This window comes from Corvus cornix, chromosome 1A (genome assembly GCF_000738735.6).
Source record: "Corvus cornix cornix isolate S_Up_H32 chromosome 1A, ASM73873v5, whole genome shotgun sequence".
In the NCBI taxonomy this organism is placed as follows: Eukaryota; Metazoa; Chordata; class Aves; order Passeriformes; family Corvidae; genus Corvus; species Corvus cornix.
In genome coordinates, this window is record NC_047057.1 from 64,656,650 (window position 1) to 64,678,737 (window position 22,088).

Genomic DNA, 22,088 nt, shown 5'->3' on the forward strand with positions numbered 1-22,088 from the left:
TGAGGCGGGGCCACCTTCTAAAAAGCTCAGCTTTTAAACATATCCACCAGCCTAGCTGAAGGTAGAACATTTCACCAGTGACATAAAATTACCTAATGATAGAAATTTTTGAAGTGGGCTTCAACATGCAGCAAATAATCAATTTACAAACTTTACAGGGAATTAAATCTGAGAGACTTATGAAGTCTAAAATAAAAACTGTTTAGTGAACAGGTGCATAAGAAATCTATGTATCTGAACTGCTGGTATAGCAACTGTGTGGGAACGCTGATGGAGGAGATAATGTGGTGCTTTTAATCATCTTCCTCCTTCCTGATTTACTCTGAGGTCCTTGTGTTTCAGATTGAAATTGACTGCAAGCAGGAAGTGGTGGTGTATGACCAAAGCTCTAAAGATGTGACCTCTCTCTCATCTGACTGCTTTCTCACTGTGCTCCTGGGCAAACTGGAGAAGAATTTCAGCTCTGTGTATCTGCTTTCAGGTAAGATGTAACAAAAGAAACCTCTGAAATATGTGAATAAAGAGAAGAAAGAAAATGCTCTTGGTATAGCAGACCTGTACAGTTTTGCAAGGGCTGGTATAAACTTCAGTTATAGCAGAGACTTTTCTGTAGTTCATTTTGCATAGAGTGACACTCATAGTACATGCAGTACTTAGAAATTGAATCTTACAGGGGATGTACTACACCCTTGCTCTGTGTAAATGGAAATGGAGAAATGCAGAGGTTTTTAGGTGCATATGCCTTCTACTTTAGGGTCAAAAAATAGTGGAAGAAATGGACTTCCTATTTTTTTAAGTATTGTACATGGTAGGAAGAAAACCTCTTCCGTACTGAATTGGTATTACTAAAATAAGAGCAAAGGAAATGATCTCCCAGAGTTACGGAGATTAATTTGTGTGACATTTTAAACTTCAGTGGTAGCACTTTATTTAGGTCTTTTCCTTTGCTTTTTTTTTTTTTTTTTTTTTTTTTTTTTTTTTTTTGTTCTTGTTTGGGCTTGGGTTTGTTTGTTTGGGGTTGGGTTGGTTTGGTTTGGTTTTTTTTAAATCCCAGGTCAAAGCATCTATAGAAATTAAATTCCTTATAATACAGCATTTGCTGGTCTCAGGGTGTGCTTGTGTCATTATTTCTGTCATGGAACAGTAGACAGTGTTCACAAGAAGGAGCAAGGAGGGGCGTGAAGTAGATCCAAGGCTGAAAGAAGAGGGAATGATGAATCTAAGTAGGAAATCCATTGCAGTGACTGGATCAGTGATCTGATGAAGTGTACACCTAGTCTCTGAGAAATGATGAAACACAGGGACTGAATAATGGTGAGAGAAGGGAAATAACTCCAGAGAGATGCTTCCTCTTAGCAACAGGGTTTCACTACAGTTTGTAGTGACTTCAGATGAAAGTGAGAGGTTGTGGTACAGAGAGAACTTTTCTCAGCTTGTTTTGAAAGTGATTACAGAGAAAATGAATAATTTCTGCATTTGGACATGAGTTTGGTGCTCATGTGAGCTTTACTTACAGTAAGCCAAGTGGGGTTTTGCTTTGGCTAGGATTGGTGATTTTGTTTTCTTTGCTGTCTAGGTAAGAATTACACCTGCGGGTGGTGGACTACAGTATTAAAATAAGTAACTCTTCTTACATTTGAGCCACCAAGTAATTGTGTGGTGTCTAGGCACAGTAAATGCTTAATGCAAGAGTGCTGAAATAAGTGGTTAATACTCTCTTAAAAACTGAAAATTGTTATTTGAAAAATAAGCCAGTCTAAAAGCAGTTCGTATCTCCTCAGAAATCCTTTTATTGTTCGAATTCCCAACTCTGCTCAGCTGTCCTGAGGGGTTTTTTAATAACCTCGAGCAGATTACAGCTCCAGGCAGGAATCAGACTATCCACAACTCAATTTCCATGATGGAAACAGAAACAGCTCTCTTCCAACTGAGAATTAGATGTCATGGCAGGGAGGTTTTGGGGAGGGGCCAAGCACAGGAAAGTATCATGAGCTTCCCTTCCTTATGCTGTTCCTCACTTGTGTGAGACATGGCTTTGATCCTCTGTCTCATCTGCTGGACTCTCTGAAAGAAGTGCTCGGAGAGTCTCCACTCTCAGACTTGCCTGTGGCTCTCATAGGAACGGACAGGACCAGGAAGGGAGCGTTCCCAGCTCCCCAGTGCATCATCTGGGCAATCACCAGTTGCATGTATATAATGATACTGTGAGAAATGGGTTTGTTTTGTTTTCATTTGTGGTAGTTGTCTGTTCAAGACAAAAATGTTACCTAAAGCACAAGCAAGATAGTAGTGCACATGAGCTGAGGTGAACTTCGCCACACACAGCTGCTAAGGGTTAGTTTGGGAATCTAATGGGTCAAAAGCCTCCTTATAAAAAGCAGGACTTTTATCTTAGAGTGTCAAATGGATTTCTCTCAGCAAAGATCAGGTTTGAGAATTTCCTCTTATATTTTTTTACATAGCTAGGATGGGGATATTTATGAATGCAGAAACAACTGATGGCTTCAAAACCAGTGGTAGAGGATAATAAGAACAAAAGGGAAATACAGGGAAATTATTTACTACTGATCTGTTACACTCACGCACTTATTTCATGTGCTTATTTTTTACATCTGTTAAAAATCCAGCCACTCAATGCCCATACAAGAAACCTTTTGGGATGTGGAGTGAAGGAGAATTGGGTAGATTCAGTCTTACAGAAAGCTCCTTGGAGTTTATTGATATGTGGCTGTAGGAAACTAGATAAAATATGTTGTCTCAGCAAGCTGATGACGAACTCTCATAAATGTTTATGGCCCATAATGAGGGCAGGGGTCAGTGCACTGTGTAAAAAGAAAAACCTTTGGACTTGAGTTTTCCCTATGCCACTAAATCTGGTTTATTTAAAATAGTGACCTTAAATAAACATTTTGGGGTAGGAAAATATTTTTTGTTGGGACAGAATAAGGAGCAATTAATGAATATCTGAAATTCCTGCCTCTCTTCTTCTTGAAACCCCCCATGACTGAGCACTGGGTGGGGTGGTTTTTTATTTAGGTTGTGCATAAAGATATGCTCTGCCCTGGAGGTTGTTTTTCATTGAAGTAACTATTGTAAAGACCTCAAAGGAGCCCCTACCAATTAGTTTAAGATCTTGATATAACCATAAAAATATTTATAATCTGGTGAGGAATGTTTTTAGGAATTTAAATATTCCGTTTGGTTCTTAATTTTTAACAGTGCACAAAATACTGAAATGTGGACACCAAGGACTTAATTCCATTCCCATCATGGCATCTACTCCTCTGAGTTAAGCAAGATTTAAACACAGGGATGTCACTTGATTCCTTCTCATATGTTGAAAATTGGATTTACTTGCATGGAGTCCTTTTCCTAGTTAATAGTGTTATGATTTTCCTGCTTGCTCTGCAGAGACAGGAGAGACCAGTGATTTTTGCTTGAATGATCATTATTAAGGCAGTAAACATCAAGAGTCTTGATTAAATTCTATTCCACTATGTGAATGGGAGCATTCATATTCTACTTTTCTTAAATACTTGTTCTTTCCTGCTTTTAATCTGGCTTAGTTCTACTCTTGCAAGCACAGATGTCTTCATTATATGTTTGTTTCAAATGTTTCCTGTGAAGAAGGTGAAGCACAGCTTTTTATATTGTGTTGATCTTTAAGTATTTTTTGTACAAAACACTCAATCTAAAAAGAAGGCTTTCTGAAAAAAACAGAAGAAAAGCAAAACAAAACTTTTCTGTATATACAAACTGTCATTAAAAATTGTGATAGCTTAACACTGAAACACTATATGAGGCATACTCAAAACAGTGGTTGGTGGGGAATTGCGTTCTAATCTCTTGCTACCCTTCTGCCTATGAAAAATATCAGTAGTAATGTGATGTAGCAGATTCTCCCTTCACAAGAGCTCTCTGGTAAACTCCTGCAGAGCACAAAGGAGTAGTAAGGAGAAATAAATAAATTACTGCTTTTCTATTCAGTGACAAATGTCAGGGTCATATGCAGTGGACAGTGAATGACATCCTAGGCAGAATGGCTATGTAAAGAAACAGCAAACAGAATGAGTTTGGTGAGATTGGACAAAAGTCCTGGAAACAAAGCAGTGAGTGATTACCCAGGGAGTGTGGCAAAAGGTATGGTTTTGATGAAACTTCCCAATTCCTTGTTTCTCCCTGACCTGTCCCTTGCCTAACAAAGTGTCTGTACCAAACAAGACTTGCATGGAGGATCCAAGGAGAAGGAAGCAAGTCAGGAACTTTGCTTCAGTCTTCTTTATCCTGCCATTCGTTTTAGAAATATTTGAAATTGGAAGCCCATTTAAAGAAACCTTTAGTATAAAAATACTGAAGTATCTGTAGGGTACATTTACCATTGTGTTGTCTTACTTGCCTAAAGAAAATCTGGATAAGAAAAGCCCAGTGCTTTCTCCCTGCTTTATCTGCAGAAGAAACATTCCTTGTGGCAGGGGAGCAGGAAATCTGAAGAATATTCTCTTGTAGGTAGAGCTGATCATTTCCATGTGCTGAAGGGACCAGGGCTGTGAGACAGGGCTTTATTCCCAGTTTCTGCAGTCCCATATGTCAAGTAAGGGGGTGCCATGGGGTTCAGTGTGGACTGAAAAAAGGCACAAGGTTTGATGAAGTCCTGGGAAACATCCTGACACCTTTTCACATTTGGATTTGGAGCTTCATAACTTTCAGTTGTGGCTGACTGAAGTTCTGAGTGTTTCCTATATATAAGTCTTTGCAGAGTACCCCAGCACACCTTAAAATGGTGGTCATCAATTAAAATAATCAGGTTATCTGTGAATTGAAAGCAGTATAGTGAGAATGAGCTGTTAAATATCCTGCCAGTGTTTGCAGGAGGAGAGATTGTTGCACAGTGATGCCAGCTTTCCTGATATTCCAACTGGTTGATTCCATTAGAAGGAAGCCTCTATTGACAGAGGTAAAAATCTTGCTGAGGGAATGCAGTATTCCCCAAGTGGTCCCATAACCCATGGAGTACAGCCAGTGTTGGTGGGGAGGACATGAGAGAGAGAGAGGAGCTTAGCTCTGAATCACCCTCTTGAAAAGTCTCCCTCTCCATCAATTTTTAAGAGAGCTTAGAAAAGCTAGTACCCTTGGCTACAGCCAGGCCTCTGTGAATATCCTCCCACCCTCTGTACTCAAAATGCAATTTTTAGTGTTCATTTAGTGCCATAATTGTTTTAAGCACTTGGAAGAATGGGAGTAGGGTTTATTACTTTCATATGTGTATCCACTTGCTGTCTTCTGAGACAGAGCAAGGTTTGACTGGAGTAGAGCTCGCATAACATTTCTCAAACCCAAGAATAACTTGTTAAGTTTGCTTTTGTTTTGGATACCTCTGGATGCTTGTGAAACTTAATTGACTGAAATTATGGTGAAGGTTTTTTGGTTTTTTTTTTCTTTCCTTAAAGGCAGAAAGGGTGAGTGTGGGTGTCCACTCCGCTCTTTGTACTTGTTGTGTGACTTGGAATATGGCACTTGGGTGGGATGGGAAGCTTGACCCCATTCTCACACTTCTCCCCTTCCTTGTTTGCTTAACCTGCCTATTAACCTTGTCTTACCAAAGGCAGAAACTCTCCAGGGCAAAGAACTTCCCCTGCTACTGTGCTTGTAAAACACCTGGAATAACGGGGCCACTTTCCAAACGCCACTGGAATAAAAACACCCCTGGCTTTCCCAAACTGTGAAACCTTGGATCCTGTGGAAGGACTCCCTGTGGCTGAGGAGGGGGTGACAGGAATGGGATGGGAGCCCTCCCGATGGGGCTCTCCAGCCTGAGCTTATGTAATGGAAAATGGCACAGGTCCCTGCGGAGCGGAGCTGGAATGCGGGAATTGTAATGGCCTGTGGAGGTCTGCAGCTCGTTTAAACAGAGTGGAAACATTGCAGATTCGTAAAACTTGTGAGTCAGAAAGTTTACAGCTTTCCTTCCTTACAGCAAGGGAAAAAATCTATACTGCAGCCTTTAGAGAAACACGTTAATGTTCCACGGGAATGTTACTGGGAAAGAGCACGAAGAGCCTCTGAGGCAAAGCAAACGTAAAACTTCAGGGTTTGTATATTTTGTCTTTGCTATAGTGCTGTTTGATTTATTTTTTTTAGCCTGCTTTTAGGTGATGTTACCTTACTGGCCTGGCACTAACCAGTATTTACAGTAACAAATTCTAAATTGCTATTTAGGAGAGGAATAAAAACCCCAAAAGCTAAACATGAGTTACTCCACTGCATACCTTTGATGTGAATACAGGAGTTTGGTGAGGCTTACTTAGAATCATAGGGCCTAAATATTGTGTTTTAGAGGTAGTTGCAAATTTTCCTGCATTTTTTATTCTTTATTTCCTTTAAAAGGGAAAATTAAATGAAAAAGAAAAAAAAAAGGAGGATAGTAATATTCCTTTTAAAAAAGGGATAGCAATATAATATTTATTAGTCTGGGGTTATATAAAATGATGAATAATTAGTGCCCTTAATGAAGAAGCAAATTCTGGATTTAATAAAGGTGGAATTGTCTGTTAAATCCACAAGCTTCAAAGTCTCCCTCTTGCAATGCTGTCCTAGTACATGCATGTAGTCTTTGGTTTTCTGACTCATCACTTGGGTCTCAGACCTTTTCCACTCCCTGCTTTAAAATAATGGTGTTTGATGCTGAATTAACACTGATATACTGGCAGACAATTAGGCCTTGTGGGAAAAGGAAGGAAGTAGCTTCTAGTCTGTTTTCAAGAATTCATTGAAGAAAACCAATTTCTCCCTTTGGCTTTTTCAGAACAGTCAGAATCCAAAGCAGGGGGGAAGGAGCAGTATCTGATTTCAATGGCACTTAAGAAAAGTGCCAAAGTTTGCTGTGTTACCAGCGTGCCTTGTCTGTGGTCTTTTCCAGCAGACTCCATGTGAAAAAAGGACACATCCAGTGTCTCTCACATCTCCATCAGGAGCACCAGACAGGATCTTTCTGTGCCTCCTGGGTGAGGCACATGGCACTGCAGGGCCAGCTGGAGCTGCAGGGATGTTGTATTAAACACTTCCTAGGCTTTTCTTAGCCTGGAGTTTAAGGGAAGCCAAGCTCTTAGGAGTTGCCATGTTGTCTGTGTCTCTGCTGTCACCCACAAAAGCTGTTTCAAAAGCTTGTTGGTCAGCTTCAATAAGGCTTCACAAAAGGAGTAATTAAATGAAAAAATAATGGAAGTTCTTGTGAGCTGTATGAAATGAGCACTGGTACAGTGCAGAGCCTCAAATTAGTGTCTCTCCCTGAAAAGCTGAGCTGGGAGTGGATTTGCTGGTGTGACCAAGCAGCTCAGGGAGCTCAGGCTGGAATAGCTCCCAAGGATCTACTGTGAGATGGGCACTGGTGGCAGGTGGGATTCTTTGGTTCTGCAGCCCCTCAATTACTTGGATGAAAAATATGTTTATGTAGTCTGAAAGTGGAAAGTTGCTCCTCTGGTCTTTGGAATTGGTCTCCATTAGTTGGAGAAGGTGCCAGAGACTTTGATCCTGGTCACCGCCTCCAGCTGGATCTCCTCTCTCCTCTGCCTTGGCCACGCTGCCAGGCTCTGGGGCTCAGAAGCAATTGCTGGGGTTCTCCATCGAGCTGTAGCTGACCAGGCTCACTGCAAACATGTGAAGTGATGTGAACACCTATTTTCTCACCTTTCTTTCGTTCCAAGTTAGGTTTCATGGCTGCATTTACAAAGAAATAGTACCAAATCCTCACGGCACAAATGCATTGTCTTTAAGCTTGTTTCTAACTGTTAGGATTTCTGTATGCATGGAGCTCTCACTTTTGTAGGAGTTGTCTCCATACCTGGACAATTGTACAGAAAAAACAAGTCACACCTAACGATAAGGTTCCTTATTTTCATCTTTCCCTTCCCCTGCAGAGCTGTGAGGAGACTCAGAGTTGCACCTCAGCTGTTGCTCTTCAGTTTCACACTCAACCCACCTTATCTCTGCAGCACAGTCAGATCTCTGTTTGTTTATGTGCTTTGTCAGTATGCACGTGCCTGATTAGCAAGAGCAGCTTTCTCTAGATGATTAAGGATAAAAATTCTGGTGCACACCTCTGCAGGCACTTGAGGATGAAAAGGAATTACAGAATTGGCTGTTTCAACAGTTATGTTAGGAGCAACTATAAAGATATATTAGGATTGCCTCCTGATTGATATTTTTTTTCCCCTTCATGTTAGAAATATGTGTAAGTTGAGACACAGGATGGATGTATGAGGGAGCATCTGTGCTGTGTGATGTTAATGAAGAGTGATGCTCACATTTTGAAAACCGATTTTTTAGTAATTGGTGTTTCTATGTAACCTTTTTGCTCTTCCCTGGGCCAAATCAGTAATTAGTATGTTCCCTGCAAACTTGTCTTGACTTTTGGTCACATCTCTGAATGGTTTGACATCCCATTGAAGGAAATACAAAGACCAGGGGGAAGAAGAGAAACCAGTGTAACATGGAATGAACATAAGAAACATCCGCCTATCCTGTTATGGTGTCATTTAACTGGAAAGGTTTTATTAAATATTGGATAAAAACAATCAAATATGACCTGCACTTCACAGTACTTTGTACTAAGTGTTCAAATCAAGACCTTTAAGCTTAGCTGATCTTTCATTTGCAAACCTGCAGAGTGGTTTGCAGAGCTCTGTCCCTGATTGCAGCGGGGCAGCTGGCAGCACTAGAATGCTCCTGCTCTGTTTCCACAGAACACAGAGAAATGAGCTGCTGTAAGTGCTTGTGCTTCTCAGGAGTCATTCCTCTGGATTAATTTATGATTTTTGTTTGGTGGTAGTTAAACTATATAATCATAAGGATCTGGATGGATTCCATTCCCTCAGTGAAAGGAAGCTCTTCCCAAATCAACAATATTTCTCGATCATTTGTTGCCACCTGATCCCATATTCTTCCCCTGCCTCTTCCCGTTTCTAGCAAAGTTAATTGGGAGTTCTATTTATATAAGGACTTGTGCAGTGAATCTGTAAGGAGGAATAACTTTTACTGCAGAATTTTGCTGGAACTTTTTTCATCCCTTCTGAGTTTGGCCCTGTTTTGTTTCCTGAGTTGGCTGAGAAGGGAGCTGACAGTTCTGATACCAAGGTTCCGTTAGAGATCCTACCTTTATGGTCCCAGCTGTAGTTAGGGAAGCCTTGATCAAAGAGAAGTCTGTAGTCACCAGTTTGCAGAACCATAGCAACAGGGCAATCAAGTACTTTACTGGATCTTGCCAGATCTCTGCTAATGGATGTGGAGGCTTGTAAGCAAAAAACACTTTGCTGTAAGGACTGGGAGGTGTTGGGTTGTCTGCCACACACAAGGGCTGCAAAACCACTGACAGCTTTTGGCACCTTGACATGGTTTTGTAGAGACATCCTGCTGAATGTCAAGAGAGCTGTTTTAGCTCAGCTTACCACCAAGCATACAGAAAACCTCTGTGGTTCAGAGCTATTGAGGAGAGAATATTTTGGAGTTATTTGTCAGTCCTCTATTTCCAAGGCCCAGTGACATTTATCAAAGAATTCAGTGAAACTCTATTAACCCAGTAGCTCTGTTAATGATCTGTAGATTTTTTCTTTCCCTCCACCCCCCCCCCGCCCCAACCCCCTCCACAGTTTCAACATGCTCTTGCAATTGATTTATAATTCACATGAGCTGGAGTAGTGGTGGGAGAAAGGGTGTTATTTAGAAACTAACTGCAGAAGAAAAGTGTATTTTCTCTTAATTAAAGCAAACTGCACAGTGCTGCCAATGGCCCTGTTCCAACTGAGGTCGGTAACAAGATTTAAAGAAAAAAAATTGCCTTATTGCAAAGGTCATCTCCCAATTATAGAATTTGAAACAAAACCTGTCCCATTTTTCTTTTCAGGCTCAATTTTCTGTTCTGCATTCTTACCTGTAGACTAATTTAATTCTCCAAGTGTTTAAAGTTTATTTTTTGAAAACTGCTCATTTACAACAGAAGTGTACAGGTGGTCTGAGTGCTTAAAACACTTTTCTCCTAAGAGGCTCCTCGTGTAGACTGGTCATAGAGTTCAGCTTTGGGGACTCTGGGGAGCCATCATCTGTGTTAGAAAACAGAGACATTTGAAATAAATCCCTTTTCTCTACACATCTTTAGATGCTGAGGGCTTTTAAAAAGACACTTCCCTATATATTTTAAAAATAGGTATATTTTGTAAGTTAGTGCAAGCAAATAGTGATGAGTACAGTTCTTTTGAACAGAAATGAGTCTCATATTGCCATGACAGCTCAGTCATCATACATGTGGATGCTGTTGTTCCAGACCCCGGACAGTTAAAGAAATTGATACTTAAGCAGAACGCATATGTGAGTGTGTTTTGTTGGTATGGGGTTTGCTGGCTTGTGGGTTTTTAAAGCAATTTTTCCAACAAACTGACCTGGAATGGGTTTTTCATATTGGGAAGTGCCATAAATCAAAGCCAGATTCATTGAAAAGCTACTAACCTTTTGAAAACCTGGTCACAGAGGATGGCAGGGAAGACAGCTCAATACTTGAAACAAATCACTGGTTTCGTGCTTTCTCAAATCAGTTCAGTACAGATACTAACACCAGGTTAAGATACACTCAAAGGAAAGGAGGGTTCACTTGGTGCACATGTAAAGGCAGGCAATATAATGTTAGACTCTAGAGATTTGATAGTTTTGTGAGTGTAATTCATGTTGTAAAGGTACTGAACCAACATGTTACTAGGAAAGCATGAGCAGAAAAGAAGAAACGGGACTTTGAAAGGATGAATGCCCTAGAGGAAGTGTTGAAGCATCTAATCTTGAATCATTTCAATTGGTCTTGATGGAGTCCTGGCATAAAACTAAAATAAAAGATTGCTCCTTATGATGACAGAGCATGGGTTCCATCTCCCAAAATCTCAAGTGTTTGGCACATTAGCTTCTTGCCTTATTTCTTGCCACAGGTTTCACACAGAAATGAGACCAATCCGTAGGTTGTTGGGAAGAAACCTTTTTTGCAGAACTTTTCCCATGTAGTCTTTGCAAAGAAAGCACAGATGTAAAATCCTTGCTTGTGCAGCTTCTTTGTAAGGACTTTTTATTTCCAGCCATGTTGAGAGGATCCAGAAAGTAGCCAACAATGCTCCCAATAAATAAAGAATAAGCAGATGAAACCAAAGCCAATATTTGATTTCCTCTTCTTCACCACCCTCTCAAATAACTGCTTAAATTCAATCTCAGGTGTATATACTACCTATAAGTTCAAGGAATGCTTCCTATAACAGGAAGGAAAACATTAGGCCATACAGAAGAAAATTTAGCAAGTATGTGAGAGAATTGTTTTGCAAACTCTTCCTCTCATTCTACAGAACAAGCAGGACCTGTGCTCCTGGTGGGCAGTGCCTTAGCTTGTCTAACAAAATAGACTATTTATTTATTTATTTATTTAGGAGACTGAGCAGGAATTCCTGTTCATAAAATGTTTGCTCTAGAATCTGCTTGCTGGCTCTTTTTATTAGATAAAATGGGTTGTTACACATTATTGCCTTGGTGTTTCTACATTTACTAATGATACAGATTTTAAAATCTGAAGAATAGGCGTAATTCAGGCAATGGTAATGCAAGCCCTGGCAAAACAGTACATTAGCTTATTCCTGAGTAATTTTAATTCACATCTTCAAACTGTAATCATAGTGAACATAGCATTTGGCAGATTCAGCATGTCACTGCTTCAATTCCTTGATGATAAAAAGGTGCTTCGTTCTGAACAGGTTATAATTACTCTTCCTTCCATTGAAACTCTGCTCATCTGGGAGGAAAGAGCTGGGGATTTTCACTGTGCTTTGCAAGTCTTCCCTCTGCTTCACCTCCCCCCCTTGAGATGGAGAAGCCTTGGCTTGGTGTGGTTTTGAAAGATTAAACTTCTTCCAGGGTCCTGGATGAAATACATTAATTGTGGAGCAGCGCTCAAAATAGTACTGTAGGATTTTAATGAGTACTGTAGGATTTTAGTGAGTACTGTAGGATTTTAATTAGCAATATAGGATTTTAAAAACAAGCATTACTAAACACATGTTAATGCTTTTACCAAATTGAGTAAACATGACTTTTTCTTAATGAGCTCTCAGTATAAACCTGATACGGGAGAAGGAAGTGTCTAGAAAGCATCTTGCTGGGGTAGAGACTACAAGGTGTGCCTGCTCTTGGCGGGGTGGGTGCTGTGCCTGTTTTTCTGAAGAATCATTTCCACATATTAAAAGTGGGAAGAAGCATCAAAAACTTCTGAGAAGTGGAGGAAGAAAAATAAATGTTCCAGGCAGAGTGGGAATATGTAGCCAGGCCTTGGCTGCTGATGGATGGTTCCACAGACAGATTTGTATTTCTTCTCATATTCTAGGGAGTGAAAAATCAAGGATTACTGGTTTTCCCATTTTGTCTGGAGAGCTACAAAGCTGACCTCAGGAAGAGGCACACGTACAGCTTCTCTGATAAGGCCTTCCTGCTGCCCCTCAGTGCCACCCCCTTGCTAAGTGCTGCTCTCCCACAACTGGCACAGGCACCACCACATTTGTAGATTAAATACCTGCTCTTCCTCTCACAGGTGGATTTGCTGAGTTCTCCAGCTCTTTCCCTGGTCTCTGTGAAGGAAAATCCACACTCATCCCTACTTGCATTTCTCAACCCTGCCTACCTGTTTCCAACACTGGCCCAACTAGAATCCTGCCTCATCTCTACCTTGGGTGTCAGCGAGATGTCCTCAACAAGGTGAGCATTCTGGGTGCCATGTGGGTCACTGGAATGAGTAGCTGATTTCCAGGGATCTTCCTCCAAGCTTCCATCATGGTGCATTGTTACAGCTGTGAAACAGCAGAAGTGGATGCAGGTAAAAGCTGCCTGCACAAGCCATGGAAAGCTGTGGGAGAACCAGTGATCCACACACCACATAATTAATCTATGGGTCATTAAATACAAAACTTGGGCTTCTTTCTCCTTCATCTTGGGGCAGATGATATGGTTCATTCCTCAGGAACCGATCAACAAACAGCAAACTGTCACATCTGCCATGAGAGCAGGTCAAGTGCTTTCCTGTCACAGCTCTGACTGGTTTGTTTTGGCAGGTCTTGGAGGTTGACACAATTATATTCATGGTTACAGTAGGACAAAGGAAGATTGTGTGATTTTAGTATTTCCTTCAAGTGCTAGGAAAAAATAGCATTTAAACACCATGAATTGTATAATAAGGGATTACTGCAAACAAATCTTTGTGCACCTACTGAAATGTTCAGACCTGGACAATCAGTGGGGTTCTTTAAAATGAGCTTTTACAGTAGCACTGCATTAATAAACTTCTATTCTTTTTAAGTACATGTGCATTTAGTAATTTCTGTTCCTAAAGAACAGCCCAAAAATTTTTTTATATACTTAAAATAGTCAGCAAAATTATCAAATACAGCACTTGTAGGATGCTGGACTATTAGATGTCTAAGAGAGCTTGTCTCAAATTGCCATAGGTTTCTATTCCTATGTATATCCACAGATGTTTTCCCCCACAAGGAGCCAGCTCACACTGCTTCCAACCTGCATCTTGGGTCCCTTCAAAGGGAATTTTTATTCCTTTTGCTGTGTGTGCCCTCTTGCCTCCCTTGTTCTCTGACAGTCCTATTCGTTAGTTGAATCCCCAACAGCCTTCATAAGATGGCATTAAATACATGCATGGGGGAGAGGGAAGGAGTGCTTCACCCTAGAATATTGCCCTAATTGTGTGCAAGGCTTATGTGTATGTTTTTTTTAATCCATGTACAAAGCTTAAGCCAGGAGCTATAATAAGGAGTCCTGTAAATTGATAAAATTTATGTACTTTGACCATTTTAATTTTCACTGCTTTCTTCTACTTTTACTCTATCCCAGTCTGGCCATTAATGGGCTATTTTTAGATTTTTCACAATTATTTTAAGGGGATTTTTGACACACGAGCAGTCATATAGAAGGTGATTGTGCTTTAGCAAAGAGCACAGAAATGGAGGATAGTCAGCACTCATTGCATCTACTTTGTCCTTTACATCTTCCTCGTCTTTACTGCCAAGGTAGCAAGTGAGCCATTCAAACGGGATTCACTTATGATGGATGTCAAAGCAGCTTATCACTCTTCCTACCACAAAAGTCATTTATGGTCCCCAGACAAAAGACAGCAGAAACAAAGTAATTAAAAAAAAAAAAAAATTCTTTCAGTTAATAAGGTATTAGATGTTTTTATGCTGTTTGCTTTCAGTGTGTCTGCAGTGTTGGTGTCACTTCAGTTTGCAGCTGCAGATACTTTAGAATTAGTGCAAGAGCCCCAGGAGTTGCTCAGATTTGTACTTCTTCACATGATCTTGGGACTGAAAATTGAGGGTTACTGTGTTTCCCATGCTGTATGGAGAAGCACACAAATGACAGCACACCACCTGTTCAGGTGTTCAGGAAGTTCTTACCACCTGGTGTCACCTGACAGTCTTTCGGAAGTTCTTCCATTGGTCACCTCTTAAATTTCTTATCCATTTTTAGGACAAATACAAATCTTTTGATTTCAGATCTACCAATTTTTTGTACCTTTTCCTCTTACTTGGGCACGTCACTTGTTGGCTGCACAAACTAGACCTGAGTGCCAGTGGCTTATCTACCTCTTACCTACATCTTCAGTTTCCATGTTTGCCTCTGGAAAATGCTAAATGGCTTCCATCTTTAATACTGGAAAATACTAAGAAGCTGTGGGAGCAAATTACAACTTCTACCTCTTAGAATGCACTTGATGTTTTCACCAATACCAGCAAGTCCCAGTTTCCTGAGTTTAATCAGTTTCTGGATTTAACTAAAAGTTAGTGGCAGCCACACGCTGGCACATCAGAAACACGAATAATGGATCTCTGCTGCTCTTCCTGCAACATGCTTGGTTGCTGGGAAGCCTGGATCCTGCTCAGGGGCATTGGGGAGAGCAAAGAGGATGACTTACCACACTGATTGCCCAGAAACACATCGCAAGAAATCTGTGAAGTAAAGAACATTCGAAAGCAGAGGGCCAGAAACAAAAAAAAAGGGACAAGTAGCAAAGTGCTGTCTCTGTTAGGATAGTCCAGGAGCTGGTAAGTGGTTACCTTTGCATGCTCTGGTTTAATGGCCCTGCTGGGGCTACTTGGGACAAGAAGTCAGCTTTCTGCTAAGATTAAACTAGCTGTTTTCTATTCAAATCCAGATTTAAAAAAAAAAAAAAAAGCTGAAAAATTCTAGTAAGATTCCCCTGACTATTAAGATGCAGTTGTATACACTGACCTTATTTTTGCCTTCAAAAGCTGTGAGCTCTCCTGATTCCTTCCATTCACTAGACATACCGATTTCTCTGAAATTAAATCATCTCAAAGATATCTGCAAGAAACTCCTAAGCAGCGCTACTGTTCAACCTGATGAATTAAAGATGTGAATTTTCATCAGGTTTTATCAAGATGAGCTTTTCAGAATCTTTATAAGCTTACCTCTGAGTGCCTGAGTAGGGGAAATGCTTCTTTTGTTGCAGAATAATCTGTATTCATGACCTTTTCAGAATACTAATGCTATTTACCATTAATACCTCTGCTGATAACGCTTTATTTAGGAAAGATATGCAGCCACAAATGCTTGGTTTGTGTCCTTCAGCAAAATTAATGATTCATTCAGGAAAGTCTTAGGAGAATTGTAATATTTTTTGCAGATTTCTTTCTACATGCTTAATTTGGAAAACATTCATCTTTTTTGCAGTGTTGAAATGCTGAAAACCTCCTAAGAGTTCTAAGAGAAAAGTCTGCTTGTTTTGGGTCTCAGTGTGGTACACTGTGGTTATTTTCCTGTGATAGGTTGGTGACATTGCAAGACAGTATTTAGTTTTACAGAAGATCTTTGTTGCACTTTGTGAAAGAGAGGAAAGCTGCACTCTAACCTACACAGGAGTGACAATGTCCTTTCTGAAATTAGTGTGACAGAAAGCAATCTGTAGTGTGTTTATGGGCCTGAATGAGCCTCCTACTTACACCTCATGGTTTGTACCAGCATTTCAAATGTAAAACTTTCTGCCTTCCCACTTGCATAACTATTCTCTTTCTTCCAGACCTGGATTTTATTTCCTGGAACAAAATAACATTTTAGGGTGCTATTAATTTTCAGATTAAACAAGTCATAAAGTGTAAATAAGCTTACAAAAGAGCATTTACCTTCTATTCACAGAATTGTTAGTATTAGGATTTCTGGATCTTCCTCGATCGTAATTCACTTCTTCCTCTTGGGTGCCTCACAATGAAGGCACTGTTACGGTTATTACACTGGAGCATGTCACAGTGGGAATGATTGATTCTTCAGAACAGAAGGAAGCAGAACTTCCTTCTTTAGCCTCAGTCTGAAAGACCAGCACTAATATTTTGGGGTGGTTTTTTTTGGCTTGTAGATTTCGGACTTGGCGTCTGCAGCCTTCTTGTTCCATTTGAATAATCAATCCCACATCAAAAACCTGGCATAACTGTGCAGTGGTGATGGTTGGACTGTGCAGCCCATCAGTGTTTATGTTTTAAAAGAAATAATAAGATTTTCTATTCTCCCAAATTCATCACCCCCCTTAGCTATGCTCTTAACAAACCTGACCATGGCAGTCCATTTGTCAGTGAGACCCTCCCTCTTTCTACCTGGGAATTCAGGACCCGGCGTGTGCTTTTGTCTCAGATATTCCAGTTGCTCCTCACTCACCTTCAAGCAGAGACAACAAGGAGTGAGCTGGTTTGGGGTCAGTATTTCAGCTCAGTGACCTAAAGCCAGTAATTGTTTCCCAGGAGCTGCTGAAGAACTTTGGGATCCTGGAAGGGAAAAGCTGTGCAGTCCAGGACAGTGAGGTGGGGATGTTGGGGATCAGGGGTCTCCCTGGCACATGTAAGATACCAGGAGTCCAGTTAGTCCCCTGTGCCAGGAATCCCGTTCCCAGTACCTCTCCCCTCTGGATAATTCCCAATATTCCTGTATTTCCTTACAGCACTCCTGCTTTTAAGCATGTCAGTGAGCGAATGTGAAATCGAGGCAAGGAAGGTGCGAGAGCAGCAGCTGTGGAAGGCATGCAGGGCTGGAGGGAGCTTGGTGCTTCAGCTGGAGGACGTGAAGGAAGGGAGAGGGGTAAACAGGGACATACTGGAATTTGTTGATGAGAAGCTGAGCTATACTGGGAGTGTGACCCAGGAAATTAGCAGGGCAAGAAGTACTAAGGCTGAGAACTTACCTTGACACATACAACCCTTTTTCTTTCTTTCTTTTTTTTTATTTTGACCATTGCTGCAAATATTATTTCTGCTGATTTGCTTTGCAAGGAACTGTCCATCTCCTGTTCCCCTCGGATGGGTGTGTTCATGACATAATGCACGTCCATTAGTCTAAGGTGCACACACCTCCAGCCTCTGAATGCGCAGATGTGCGAGACTTTGGATGAAGGGTTGGAGCACTGCTCACTTTGCTCCAGGCAACAAAAATCAGCTCACTAGCAGAAATTCATGCTAATTCCCTGTTTACAACCACTGTTGGCTGGACTTTGTGCACCTTCCTCTGCAAGTGACTGATGTAGATTCCCTTCTCCCCTGCAGCCCTTTGTTCTCACTCAGCATTTAATTTATGCACGGATATCCGTGTGCGTGTTCATCCCTTCTACACACACTGTGCCACGCGTGTGGGGTACCTGTGCTGAACATCACATTATTTAGACTGCTCTGACTGAACAAGATAGAATCCTGGCTCTTCTGCTAAATAAGTATATCCCTGTTTCTCCTCACCAAAAGATCTCTGTGCTTGCAGAAAAAATATGGGGAAGAATCAACCATTTGGCTTTGTGACTGTATTTTCCTACTGGTAGATCGCCAGTTGAAATCTGCAGTGTAAGAATCCGTTCATGCTGCTACTCCTATGGATTGACAAACTTTATTATATATCTGCTATGAAAGCAAAAGGACTAAAATCAGATTTTGGGGGGCGCTTTTTTTTAACGTTTATTTTGAGAGAAGAGTTTCCATAGAAATCTGGCCAGAAGTCCCCCAATGTTTATGTTCAGTTTGAGTAGTGTCCAAGCCTAGTACTGCATGTCACTTACTGCCAGATTCTCTCTGAACCATGGCAGTTTGATAAGCATTACTCTAACATGCTGAACTGCTTTTCTGTGTCAAGATGCTTCCTTGGAGGAGACTGGATGGTTTGTGATAGACCCACCTCTACTTTTCCAGTACTTCTTCCACATGTTTTTGCACTAAGGTGCCCACTGCATCACAAACTACTTTGCACAACTCTAGATACTGTAAGTATGGCGAGATGCAGAAAAGAGGAGCCTCTCTTTTATTTCAGTCGTGAAAACTGACTTACTTAAAATCCCAGTTGACTCTTAAATATATAGAGTGTCTTTGCTTGTTCCTGTGACATTTCTCTGAGAGACAAGCGGCCTAGAGACTGAAAGCTGAAATTGTAAATCACAGAGCAGGACTCCTGTAAAATGCCAGTGCTGTGTAGAGATGGTTTAATTCAAGATCTTCATCTCTTTCATTGAGGTTTTGAGAGTTTTGCACATTCCCTTAGAAACAAGAAACTCCTGGACTTGAGAGGTGACTGCAGGAGGCATCCATTTCATTTCCTATTTCCCACCAATATCTGTGATGGGGCAATTTCAGTCCTAGATATGTGATCTGGAAAACACATATTCAGGTCAGCAAACTGCATGTGGGAAGTGTTTGTTGTCAGCTTGCATGCTGAGAATTTAAACCAAAGTAGCAAAAAGTTCATTCTCTTGGAAGTGATGCTTCAGAGTAGCAGAAGGTATTCTACCATTACTTCTGTTCTTTGTTAACTTTGTTTTTATGGGATTTGCAGTCCATATGTTATTTGGACATACTGGATGTCTCATTGGAAGTTGTTAAAAGAATCGAAAGCTGAGGAGTTGTCTTTTTCTTAGAAGAATGTCCCTTACACAGCTAGAGCAATTCCAACACAAATTTCAGTTTGATTTTTAGCTTTGTAATGTGCCAAAGGTACCATTTGACTTCTTGAGGCTTAATCTTCCTCTCTTTCCTAGGAGCTGATGCAGCAGAACGACATTGGCTATGTCCTGAATGCCAGCAATACTTGTCCAAAGCCTGATTTTATTCCAGAATCCCATTTCCTCAGAGTGCCTGTGAATGACAGCTTTTGTGAGAAAATTTTGCCTTGGTTGGATAAATCAGTCGATTTTATAGGTGAGTAGAAAATTTTAATTCTCTCTCAAACAGTTTGTGGGTTGCTCTGTGTGTCTGCTGTGCTGTTTTGGCTGGGGAAGCCCCAAGTGCTTTCTGGGTGGTGTGAAAATACCCTCAGGATCTGTGGATATGGTCAGCATCATTTCATAAGCACAGGAGCAAAATGTGGGGAGATTCTTCCACTGCACGTTGCAGCATTACAGAACAAAGACACTTCAGAGCTTTCAGGCAGCCTGGTAGATGCCTGATATATGTCTGCAGAGGGTGGATTAGAAATTTGGACATACACCTTCTGTCTTTACCTTTGAGACGTGAACTAGCCAGATCTGAACGGGCCAAATTGTTCCATCGTGAATGCTTGCTTTTTACTTGTATATAAAATTAGAAACAATCATCTTTCCCAGACATCTAAATAGGGCTGTTTATGTGCACATTAAAATGAGGTATGCTGTGACTGCAGGATGTTTCCTGTGTGTGTAGTCATGCTTTTTCTATACTCAATGCTACTACACAGTGCTAGAGAAAATAAGTTAAGTTTTGTTTCAAGCTTCCATAAGATTTGCAATTAGCAGTTCACTTGGAAGCTTTGAATAATTTTCAGGAACACTGCTTTCTTTGCAAACTTTTCATCCTGGTATGATGCTGCTGAGTTTGACACTTGCTAATTTCGTTGCCATGCAGAAAAAGCAAAAGCATCCAATGGCCATGTGTTGGTGCACTGTTTAGCTGGGATATCTCGCTCTGCTACAATTGCCATTGCATACATCATGAAAAGAATGGATATGTCCTTGGATGAAGCTTACAGGTAGGGACAAATCTTCCCTTCCTACTAACTCTTGTGCTTGTTGGCCTGCTTTTAGGGTGGATGATGAAAGGTTCTATGACCAAGGGTAGAAGCAGACATTTTATCTGGTGGTTCACTGGCCACACTTCTGCTTTAAGCATATGTTTCCTCCAGAAATAAATTAATGGTATTGAATAGATATCACACAGCTAATATTAACTGCCCACTGCAAAATGGTCTTTGATCCAAGCAGGCAAGTACATGGAATGTAAAGTGCCTATTCAATGTATGTGTCTTGTCCTGGTTCTGGCCAGGACAGGGTTAATTTTTGCAGTAGCCAGGAGGGGCATGGCCAGGACCTGGAGGTTATTCTGTGCCTTCTGTCACTGCTGGGAGCAGGGGAAGAGTCCCTTCTGGGGCAGGGTCAGGTACTGTGAGGTTTCCACATGGTGTGCATCATTCACCTCTTTCTGGTACCCTCTGTCACCACTGTTGTGCTGTTACTGTCCATTTTCTTATCTCATCGCTGTTTCCGCTAAGTTGCTCTTATCTCAACCCATGATCTTTGTCTTTTGAGCCTCCAATTCCCCTCTCCATCCTGCTGCAGAGGAGTAGTGCATGGTTTGGGAGTGTTTTGGTGGGAGCACCATTCCTGAACCACAGCTGTGTGTACAGACAAACACAGAGCTACGGCACACGTGTAACAGCATCTTGTGAGCCACAGGGAGAGCAGAATGGTCAGGGTTGAAGAGACAACTGAGGGTAACTTGGGACAAATGCTGGACTGGATCTGTCTCCTGCAGTTTGGTATTTGGTAGTGCTCACAAAGAACTGCCTGCAAGTGAAATGCCCAGGAATGGAAAAAGCTTCTTTGTTGCTATTGAATTCAACCAAAGCCGGGGAGAAAGTATTTTGAATATCATGTCTCTGTGGCATTTGGTAATATTTGTGGAGACCCCCTTCCCTTTCCTCGTTTACAGATCCCATTTTTTCTCCACTTGGACTGTGAATACTTTCCTACCCTCCAGGTGGCTTGGTTGCCATTTACTATGACTTCTGTATTTAATTTAACCAACTGCTTTGTTGTGTTGCACAGAAAACGATGATTTTCTTTTTGATGGGCTCCCTGGTGCATCACTGTAAGGAGTTATGCAGAACCAACCTGAGTAATTGCCCTGGAGCAGGGGGAGAGGAGCCCCTTTGGAATCACCTGTGTGTTTGCTACAACCATCCCTAAAACAGGGATGAGGACAGAGAGATGAACACTGGATATTGCCACATTGAGCGTGATTTCCACAGAAACTTTTGTTTTAAGCTGTTGAATGTCGTTACGTGTGCAGTGAAAAAACTGCATGTAAGAGGTGCCTGAGCTGCAGCTCTCTCCTGCTTAGTGCTTAGACACTTCCCACGTTTCCCTACTAGAGCCTGCTGGCAGCTTGGTGGTGTGCAGTAATTTCAACATGAAACAGGTTTGGTTAAGAAGCTCAGTTATCCAGGCACAGATAACAGGCATGAATTACAGTGGATGTGGACAGATACTGTGCAGGGTCTGAGCTCAGTGAAAAAACCTGCCTGGTCTCAGGCCATAGTGGCTGAGGGCAGAGCTGTAGAGAACTAAACATTTCTAAAATGCACACACTTCAGGGAACTTCTTCAGGGAGCTTCTAAATTCCTCCATGAAATCTCCGCATTAAATTCTAGTTTGTATCTTAACCAAAAGCATGAACAGAAAACACTAAGTGTTTTTCTCTTTGCACTGTAGATGCTGAGCAACTGCTGTGCAATTTAGACTATATTTTGTTATATTTCCTTTGACATGGCTCAGTAAGAATCGTCTGCAGAACATTTCAGTCATTGGTTTGGGATCTCTTGTTGGCCAAGCTTAAAAGAAAAATACTCTTCTTTGAATTAGTGGAAGTCATTAGATAAAATGTTTGTCTGACACTATTACAAAAATAAAAAGGTGATACTGTTACTTGAAGTGAAAGTCGAAGAAATAAACTTTGAAAAACTTTTGTATAATGGACTATTTAACAGAAATAAACATAAGAATGAAA

General features: G+C 41.0%; 1 protein-coding gene across 4 annotated transcripts in view; it reads left to right on the plus strand.

Annotated features, from left to right (window-relative positions):
• Positions 1-22,088, plus strand: part of DUSP16 (dual specificity phosphatase 16) — a 63,954-nt gene that overhangs the window by 36,356 nt on the left and 5,510 nt on the right. For all 4 annotated transcript variants that reach the window (XM_039570195.1, XM_039570194.1, XM_039570197.1 and 1 more), the window contains exons 4-7: positions 343-481; positions 12,599-12,762; positions 19,088-19,247; positions 19,929-20,052. In XM_039570195.1, the coding sequence (XP_039426129.1) occupies positions 343-481; positions 12,599-12,762; positions 19,088-19,247; positions 19,929-20,052 (587 nt within the window). The remainder of the gene's footprint in view (positions 1-342; positions 482-12,598; positions 12,763-19,087; positions 19,248-19,928; positions 20,053-22,088) is intronic.